Source organism: Ranitomeya variabilis, chromosome 4 (assembly GCF_051348905.1).
Source record: "Ranitomeya variabilis isolate aRanVar5 chromosome 4, aRanVar5.hap1, whole genome shotgun sequence".
NCBI classification, from domain to species: Eukaryota; Metazoa; Chordata; class Amphibia; order Anura; family Dendrobatidae; genus Ranitomeya; species Ranitomeya variabilis.
In genome coordinates, this window is record NC_135235.1 from 718,105,946 (window position 1) to 718,116,430 (window position 10,485).

At 44.6% G+C, this 10,485-nt stretch overlaps 1 protein-coding gene across 2 annotated transcripts in view; it reads left to right on the forward strand.

Annotated features, from left to right (window-relative positions):
• Positions 1-9,232, forward strand: part of LOC143766610 (oocyte zinc finger protein XlCOF8.4-like) — a 72,914-nt gene extending 63,682 nt beyond the window's left edge. For both annotated transcript variants that reach the window (XM_077254413.1, XM_077254412.1), the window contains exon 8: positions 6,357-9,232. In XM_077254413.1, coding sequence (XP_077110528.1) covers positions 6,357-7,186 — 830 coding nt within the window. In that variant the 3' untranslated portion in view covers positions 7,187-9,232. The remainder of the gene's footprint in view (positions 1-6,356) is intronic.
• Positions 9,233-10,485: the final 1,253 nt, after the last annotated feature.

Below are 10,485 nucleotides of genomic sequence, written 5' to 3' on the forward strand. Positions count from 1 at the left end.
CTATTTTCATGAGTTTTATTTTTTTTTTTAATTCTGTGGACGCATGGTTGAAAAGCAATGTCTGATGTTCATTTGTTCATTGTTATAGATCATTTATTATTACTTTTGTCAGATTCAAGTTATATTTGTGACTGTTGTGGCATTTTCTGTCATTAAACGAGGGGTAACAACAATTTTGACCACGTGTGTAGGACGACTGAATATTTTGATTCCACAGCCACTTTCCAGAAATTAACATGCAGTGGAATTTGGAGAGTGAAAATTACACATTTGCCATTTTATTACCCAACACTTAGTGCCAAGATTATGCTCACTATAATATTGCTAAACACAGGGATCCTAAATTTTGTTTTTGCACACTGCAAGACTCAGAAGTGAGAGCGGATTTTGCTGAATTGGTTTATAGAAACCCTGTTGCTTTTCAACAGCCTTTGAGCCACTAATAGTGTGGGAACCTCTGTTTTTCCATTGACAGATGATGGAACTGTGTGGGGACTTGTTTTTTGTAAGATGAGAATCGATATTATTTTCTCTATCCCCATGATGGCACCACGGAGAGAGGGGTCCGCCCCCAGGGACAGGAAACCTACAGGTTAAAAAGGGCGTACCTCTCTCCCACATCAGTTGGTTTCCTGTCCCTGACGGGGAACCTACAGCACGTACCTGAAGGATTCTTCGTGGGATTCCAGGGGCTGGTGCAGTCGACTTCTTGACAGGGGGCGCCCTGTTACGGCTGGATCAAGCGTTTTTTTCCCCTTTTTTTCTCCCTTTCCTGAAGCACCACCACAGGGGTCGGTGGGCCTCATGGGTGAGTGGGGGGAAGGCAGTGAAAGGATCAAGTCTGCCTTCCTCGAAAAAAAAAAAAAAAAAAAAAAAGGGGGGTATGAAGGAGCGGGTGACGGCGGTCACCGAAGGGCTCTACACAATAACATGGAGGTAGCGGCGGCTATCTTTCCATAAGCCCAGGTAAAGATCGGGGGACACCCGTGGGCAGAGATGCCGGTTACCGCCAAGTCGGTGCAGGCGCCGACAACGGAACGCTGGTATACGCTCGCCGGCGCCATTACCGCAAAGCGCCGACAACGGAGCGCTAGTGCGCGCGCGCCGGCACCCCAGCGCTTACATTCCTCATGTGAGGCCGGCGAACTAGGGAACCGGAAGTTGGGCGGGCGCATGCGCAGACCGTCACTTCCGGCGTCGCCGGCACAATACAATAAAAGAACGCCCAGTAAACGGGAAAGTGTGGCAAATTTCAAACTCCAGTGCACCAGACAGTGCGGAGGCCACTATGAGCGAAAACGAGCAGCAGGTTATGCAGGAAGCTGTCCAGTGATCTCCTGAGCAGGCACAAGTGCAGCGGCGTCTGCACTTACAGCATCAGCGCAAAGGAAACACTCCCTCTGTACAGCGCAGTAGCAGCGGACGATCAGAGTCTCAACGCAGTCGGGGGTCTGCAAAAACCACACGGCCGGCGACGGTTCCAGCGGATACAGTTCCCAGGCCCGAGACGGTATCTCTGATCCACAGGGGGTGAGTGATCTACGTGAAAGTGCTGAGTTTAATGGGGTTACTCTTTTTTCCTAGGGGAGAAAAAGTACAGGCAAAACTAAGCACAGGGAATGTGCCATATGTTCAGACGAGCTGCCTTCCTCCTGGGAGAAGAGACTGTGCAGCGGTTGTATAAAAAAGACGATTCAGGAGGAAACCCCATCATTTGCCTCAGAATTAAAGTCATTGATAAAAAGCAAGGTGGAAAGTGCCATTAAAGGCATTAAAACCACAAAGAAAAAACATAAAAAAAAGTCCTGAGTTCCCTGAATCTAGTGCGGACGAGTCAGAAAGCGAGTTATCCGACTCAAATGATTCGTCAGCCTCGGACACCTCTTCAGTATCCTCAGAGGGGGGGCGCAGTTGCTTCCCTATCGAGGAAACAGACGCTTTAGTGAAAGCGGTCAGAGCAACAATGGGGCTAGTAGATGAGCGACCTAAAAGAACAGCGCAGGACATAATGTTCAGCGGTCTGGAACAAAAGAAAAGAAGAGCATTTCCAGTAAATGAGAAAATTCACTCTCTAATTAAGAGAGAATGGAAAAAAACAGACAAGAAAGCTCTCCTGACCCCCAAGAGGAAATACCCTTTCGATGACCCAGCCTGCTCGTCCTGGAGTAAGGAACCAAAGTTAGATGTGGCCATAGCAAAGGCCTCAAAAAAGTTTGCCCTGCCATTTGAGGACATGGGTACCTTTAAAAGACCCGATGGACAAAAAAGCCGAGATTTTCTTAAAAAACTCCTGGGAAGCGGCAGGAGGCGGACTGAAACCAGCTGTCGCGGCCACTTGCACGGCCCGCGCGCTAATGGTGTGGCTCGAGCACTTGGATTCCCAATTAAAGGAGAAAATCTCAAGAGACACAATTCAAAAATCGGTGTCCGTAATGAAAGGTGCAGCAGCCTTCTTGGCTGATGCATCGGTAGATTCGGCCAGACTAGCAGCCAGGTCTGCCGCCTTCTCAAACGCCGCAAGACGTGACCTGTGGCTAAAATGTTGGCCAGGGGACCTTCAAACAAAAACGAGACTGTGTTCAATACCCTGCGAAGGCGAATTCTTGTTCGGCGCAACGCTAGATGATATCCTCGATAAGGCTGAGGACAAGAAAAAATCTTTCCCTGGTTTCCCCAACCAGTCTTACAGACGTTCCTTTCGGAATAAAAAATTTATGCGAAGAAAACCGCCGAAAGGAAACAAAGAAACATGGGAGGACAAAAGAAACAAAAGCAGAGGTTTCCTATTCAATAAACCCACTCCTGATAATAAGAAAACTCAATGAAGGTGTCCCCCAGGTTGGTGGGAGACTAACCGGGTTTCTTCCAGCCTGGGAAAAAATTTCAAGCAGTCCCTGGATACTAGGCATAGTACGAGAAGGGCTCAAACTAAAATTCCGCGTTCCTCCCAACAACCTCTTTATGGTGACACCGCAGAGACAGTCACAAGAACAGTCGGCTCTCCAGGAAGAAATTCTAAGCCTAATCCAGAAGGAAGTCTTACGAGAAGTCCCACACCAGGAAAGAGGCATAGGCTTCTACTCCCCCCTCTTCCTCCGAAGGAAGCCAGACGGATCATACAGGACGATAATAAATCTCAAAAAATTAAACAGTTTTCTCGAGATCCCACACTTCAAAATGGAGACAATAAAATCTTGTGTAAAAATACTCTTTCCCAGGTGTTTCATGACTGTTCTAGACTTACGAGATGCGTACTATCATGTACCGATCCACAAGGATCATCAAAAGTACCTCCGGCTAGCAGTGAATATCCAGGGGGAGGTGAAACATTATCAGTTTCGGGCCCTACCGTTCGGGTTAGCTATCGCACCCCGGGTATTCACGAAAATAATGTCGGAAGTGATGGCTCATATACGGGAACAGAATATCCTGATAGTTCCCTATCTGGACGACCTCCTTGTAGCAGGAACATCATTCCATCACTGCAAACAGCAGTTGGATTTGGTTATGACTTCTCTGTCAAGCCTAGGTTGGCTATTGAACCTTACCAAATCCAAAGTAGTCCCATCCCAGGTACAGGAGTACTTAGGGATAGTCCTCGACTCAACCACACAAGTGTGCTATCTTCCTCAGGGGAAGATTCAAAGAATGACACAGGCTGCGGTGCAGTTGTCAACATCCCCAGTCACCACTCTCAGAAAAGCTATGTCCCTGCTGGGCTCCATGACAGCCTGTATCCCGGCCGTACAGTGGGTACAGTGTCATACCCGGGACTTACAATGGGAGACTTTATGTTCAAGCCTGTGTCTGGGAGGAAATTTAGACGGGCAATTAAGTATATCACCAACTACGATACACTCCCTAGAGTGGTGGGCGGACCCAATAAATTTTACCAAGGGGGTCCCTTGGGCACTACCGACGGAGAAAATCCTAACGACGGATGCAAGCCCCTGGGGGTGGGGAGCTCATGTAGACGGTCAGGTGGCACAAGGGAACTGGAGCAAAAATCAAGAGCTAACCTCATCAAACATGAAAGAACTGCTAGCGGTAAAACTCGCCCTAACACACTTTCTAAAACTCCTCCGCTCCCACCACGTAAAAGTCTTCTCAGACAATCAGGTAGTGGTGGCATACCTAAACCACCAAGGGGGCACGAGGTCGCAAACACTGATGGAAGAAACCCGATCCATCTTTTATATAGCAGAGCACAATCTGAAGTCCCTAACAGCCCTTTACATAAAGGGCTCGGAAAATCAGACCGCAGACTTCCTCAGCAGGACACGCTTAAAACAGGGGGAGTGGGAGCTGAAACAGTCGGTGTTCAACCAGATAGTGAAGCGTTGGGGAGAGCCAGAAATAGACTTATTCGCGGACAATCAAAACCGGAAAGTAAGAAAGTTCTGCTCAATCGATCCCCGGGGAGGCCCAGTAGCTCTGGACGCTCTTACAATCCCCTGGAACTATCGTCTCGCCTACGCGTTCCCTCCAATATCCCTCATTCCCCTAGTCCTGAGGAAAATTCGGGAGGAGGGGGCAACAGTGATATTAATAGCTCCATTCTGGCCTCGCAGAATATGGTTTTCTTGGTTGAGGAAGATGTCCATAGACAGCCCGTGGGTTCTACCAGACACGCAAAATCTGTTATCCCAGGGCCCAGTGTGTCACCCCAGTGTGAAAAGCCTACATATGACAGCTTGGCTTTTGAAAGGAAGCTATTAAGCAACAAGGGGTTTTCATCCAAGCTGGTATCCACATTACTACAGAGTAGGAAACTCGTAACCACCAAAATATATGGTAAAGTGTTGAAAAAATTCATGTCTGTATCGGGGGCTGACCCAGCTGGGGAAATCCCAATAGAAAAAATTCTCGAGTTCCTGCAAAAGGGTTTGGAAAAAGGTTTAGCTACAAGTACTCTAAAGGTTCAGGTAGCAGCCTTGGGAGCGCTGTATAATTATGATCTAGCCAGAAACCGATGGATCATGAGATTCATCAAAGCCTCGGGTAGATCAAGGCCTGTCCCTTTGCATAATGCCCCTCCATGGGACCTAAACCTTGTTTTAAATGCGCTAACCAAATCTCCTTTTGAACCCCTGGCAGACGCACCTCTAAAGATCCTGTCTTTAAAAACCACACTCCTAGTGGCCCTAACCTCAGCCCGTCGCGTTAGTGACATACAAGCATTGTCCTCGTGCCCTCCCTTCACTCAAATTCTAGAAGACAGAGTCATTCTGAAAACAGACCCGGCTTACCTCCCTAAAATCGCGTCACAATTTCACAGGACACAAGAGATCTCCCTGCCCTCATTCTGTCCCAACCCCAAAAATGAAGGGGAAAAAACACTACATACCCTTGATGTTAAAAGGTGCCTACTCCAATACTTGTCAGCCACTAGGGAGTGCAGGAAGGATAGGGCTCTGTTTGTCTGCTTCCAGGGTCCACGGAAGGGACAGAAAGCGTCAAAAGCTACGTTAGCGAGGTGGATAAGAGATGCCATCGCCCTATCCTACTCATCCAGCGGGGCGGCCATCCCGGAGAATATAAAAGCGCACTCGACCAGAGCAGTGGCATCATCCTGGGCGGAGAGAGCTGGCGCTTCAATACAACAGATATGTAGAGCGGCCACTTGGTCTTCCCAGTCTACATTTTTCAAACACTACCGCTTAGACTTGACCTCCTCTGATCTCACCTTTGGTCGAAGGGTTCTAGAGGCAGTGGTCCCTCCCTAAAAAGTTACAATCTATGCAAATCTCTCCGTGGTGCCATCATGGGGATAGAGAAAATTGTAGTTACTTACCGATAACGGTATTTCTCTGATCCCATGATGGCACCCGTATATTCCCTCCCTTTTCACACACAGGTGTGCACATGATAATGATATTGATAATTAATTTAGTCACGGTGCCTCTGTTAAGTTAAATTGTTAAGCTTAATTTGTGTAAATATTAAGTTGCAGCTGAAGTTCTGTATAAGGCTCTGTAAACCAACTGATGTGGGAGAGAGGTACGCCCTTTTTAACCTGTAGGTTTCCTGTCCCTGGGGGCGGACCCCTCTCTCCGTGGTGCCTTCATGGGATCAGAGAAATACCGTTATCGGTAAGTAACTACAATTTTCGCCTACATAACATTGATTTGTTTATTTTGATTCAATATTTGGGAGGCAGAATGAACAAACAGTTGAACACCACCCACTACTGATTCATCTAATAAGGTTTTCTATTAGACTGTGAACTGTCATTGACTTGGTAAATAGTGACAGTTTTTACATAGCTTGCCATTTTTATGGACAGTAAGTAGATATGTTCAAAAATGTAAAATTCATGGATATTTTATTCAAAAAGAATTGTTTTTTCTTAACAGCTGACTGTACCCGGAGATCAGAGGGACAGCTGACATCTTCAATTTTTAAATCAGATGATCTCGAAATCCCACAGGATGCAACTGAATTGAATGCCATTACTTCAGATATACCATCATCCCTTCATAGCAAAGATCTGTCATCTGATCATTTGAAACAGGTCCTGTCTTCTGATTTATTACTGACTACAAAGGAAAATGAAAGTCACAAAATAAGCATTAAAACACAATCTGCTCCTAAAGAAAATAAGTCATTTTCACATTCAGAATATGGGAATACCATAAACCAAAGAACCCACACAGGGGAGAAGTCTTTTTCCTGTTCAGAATGTGGGAAATGTTTTAACCGAAAATCAGATTTGGTTGTGCACCATAGAACTCACACAGGGGAGAAGCCTTTATGCTGTTCAGAATGTTGGAAATGTTTTAACCGAAAATCAGAATTGGTTCTGCACTATAGATCTCACACAGGGGAGAGGCCTTTTTGCTGTTCAGAATGTGGGAAATGTTTTTACCGAAAATCAGATTTGGTTGTGCACCATAGAACTCACACAGGGGAGAAGCATTTTTGCTGTTCAGAATGTGGGAAATGTTTTACAAAGAAATCAAACTTGGTTATGCACCAGAGAACCCACACAGGGGAGAAGCCTTTTTTATGTTCAGAATGTGGGAAATGTTTTGTGAATAAATCAAATCTTCTTAGTCACCAGAGAACTCACACAGGGGAGAAGCCTTTTTCATGTTCAGAATGTGGGAAATGTTTTAAACAGAAATCAGATCTGGTTAGTCACAAAAGAATTCACAGAGGGGAGAAGCCTCTTTCATGTGATTAATGTGGAAAATGTTTTACACAGAAATTAACTCTAAATAAACATCAGCGCAGTCACACAGGGGAGAAGCTCCTTGGGGGTCTAGTTTCCAATATGGGGTCACTTGTTGGGGGTTTCTACTGTTTAGGTAAATTGGGGCTCTGCAAACGCAATGTGACGCCTGCAGACCAATCCATCTAAGTCTGCATGCCAAATGGCGCTCCTTCCCTTCCGAGCTCTGCCATGCGCCCAAACGGTGGTTCCCCCCACATATAGGGTATCCGCATATTCAGGACAAATTGGATAACAACATGATCACTGCACCCCTAGATGAATTAGTTTAGAGGTGTAGTTTATAAAATGAAGTCACTTATGGGGGGGTTCTGGCAACTCAGGGGCTCTCCCAGAGGGTCAAGGCACCCGCAAACCATAACAGTAAAATCTGCACTATAGTATGCGGTCCTTCACTTCTGAGCTTTGCACTGTGCCTCAAAAATATTTCCCGATTACATGTCGGGTATTGACGCACTCAGGAAAAAATGGACCTCAGTTTGTTTGAAAAAATTTCTATTAGCCCTTAGAAAACTTAATAACTTGGGGCTAAAACAATATTAAAGTTGTAAAAATGTAATTAATTGTTTCTTCACTGCTCAATGGTATAAAATTCTGTGAGGCACATGTGGTGTCAATATGATCACTGCACCCCTAGATGAATTCATAGGGAAGTGTAGTTTGTAATATGATGGGGGGGGGTTTGTTCTGGCACCTCAAGGGCTCTGCCAATGTGACATGGCACCCTCAAACCATTCCAGCAAAATCTAAACTCCCATATGGCACCTCTTCCCTTCTGAGCTGTGCACTGTGCCTCAAAAGAAGTATTCTCCCACATTTGGGGTATCCGCATACTTCAGGAGAATTTGCAGAACAAATTGTATGGTGCAATTTCTCCTGTTACCCTTGTGAAAATAAAAATAAATTGGGGCTAAAATCACATTTTTCTGAGGAAAATGTAATTTTTTATTTTCATGGCTCAACGTTATAAATTTCTGTGAAGCACCAAGGTGCTCACCACACATCCAGATACATTTCTTGAGGGTTCTAGTCTCCAAATTTGGGTCTCTTGTGGGGGGTTTCCACTGTTCAGGCATATCAGGGGCTCTGAAAATGGGACATAGCGTCCACTAATGATTCCAGCAAATTCTACATTCAAAAATTAAAATTACGCTAATTCCCTTCTGAGCTCTGCTGTGCACACAAATAGTAGTTCTCTCCCTCATGTGGGGTATCAACGTACTCAGGAGAAATTGCACAACAAATTGTATGGTGCAATTTCTCCTGTTTCCCTTATAAAAATGCTAAATTTGAGGCTAGAATAATATTTTCTGGGGAAAATGTGATTTTTTTCACGGCTCAACATTATACACTTCTATGAAGCCCTCAAGAGTTCAATGTGCTTACCACACATCTAGATCCATTCGCTGAGGGGTCTAGTTTCCAAAATGGCGTCTCTTGAAGGGGATTTTCACTGTTTAGGCACATCAAGGGCTCTTCAAATGCGACATGGAATCTGCTTATTCTTCCAGCAAAGTTTGCATTCAATTAGTCAAATGCGCTCCTTCCCTACCAAGCTCTGCTGTGCACCCAAATAGTGGTTTTCCTCCACATATGCCATATTGTCATGCTCAGTATAAATTGCACAACACATTTTGGGGTCCATTTTCTTCTTGTAAACTTTGTGAAAATAAAAAATTTTGGGTCGAAACTATTTTTTTTTGTGGAAAAAAGTAAAATGTTAAATTTTTTTTCCACATTTTAAATATTCCTATGATGGACCTGAAGGGTTTATAAACTTTTTGAATGTTTTGTGCAGCTTGAGGGGTGCAGTTTTTAGAATGTTGTGACTTTTGGGTATTTTCTGTCATATAGGCACCTCAAAGTCACTTCAAATGTGAGGTGATCCATAAAAAAAAATTGTTTTGTAAATTATTTTTTAAAATTTTTTTGGAAAAAGGAGAAATCACTGGTCAACTTTAAATCTTCCCAGCAAATAAATGTTTCAGAAAATTGTGTAAAGTGGTCATGTGGGAAGTGTTATTTATTAACTATTTTATGTGACATATCTCTCTGATTTTAGGGTATAAAAATTAAAACTTTTAAAATTGCTAAAGAATGTTTCACAATTAAGCACAAGCTATATCAAAAAGTTTTTACTACTACTATGAATTACAATATGTCACGAAACACCAAGGTTACTTACCGGTAGCCGGTTTTTCTGGAGCCCATGACAGCACACCTGAGAGAGGGGATCCGCCCAGTCAGGACAGGAAACCTACTGAAAAAAAAGGGCGGTACCTCTCCTTCGCTTCAGTTGGTTTTCAGAGCATGAGAGGCCCCCTTGGTTAGTTCACATGGCAATCTACCACCACATTATAATAATAACAAAAAACACCCAATTAAAAGTGTGCACCAAAGGGTGAAAAAGAAGGGAGGGAATATACAGGTGCTGTCATGGGCTCCGGAAAAACCGGCTACCGGTAAGCAACCTTGATGTTTTCCCGTCTCCCATGACAGCACACCTGAGAGATTTTTGGAGAAAGGAACACCTTAGGGAGGGACCACCACTTGCAGGACCCTTCTACCAAAGGTAAGGTCAGTAGAGGAAGATAAATTAAGTCGGTAGTGTTTAAAGAAGGTAGACGGTGAGGACCAAGTAGCGGCCTTACATATCTGATCAATCGATACCTCTGCTTTTTCAGCCCAGGAAGTAGCCAAGGCCCTGGTGGAGTGAGCCTTGATGCCTTCAGGGATCGGAACGCCACATGCAGCATAGGATAAGCTAATGGCCTCCCTAATCCATCTGGCAATAGTACCTTTGGACACCCCATGATCTTTCCTGCTACCCTGGAAAGCTACAAATAGAGACTGATCTTTCCTCCACTGACTGGTGAAGGATATGTACTGTAACATAGACATCCTTACATCAAGAGTATGAAACCTTTCCTCACCTGGATTTCTAGGATTAACACAAAATGAGGGTAATACAATCTCCTGACTCCTATGAAATTTAAGAACTACCTTAGGTAGATAAGCCGGATCTGGTCTTAGAACCACCCTGTAGTCATATATCGGTGTGTATGGAGGACAAACGGACAGGGCTTGCAAGTCACTCACCCTCCGTGCAGACGTTAAAGCTACCAGTAGCATTGTTTTTAGAGTGAGACATTTTACCGATAACTCTTGCAAAGGCTGAAAAGGACTTTTAGTTAGAGCATCTAAAACCAGATTCAAATCCCAGGGAGGAATTTTCTGAATTACTACAGGTC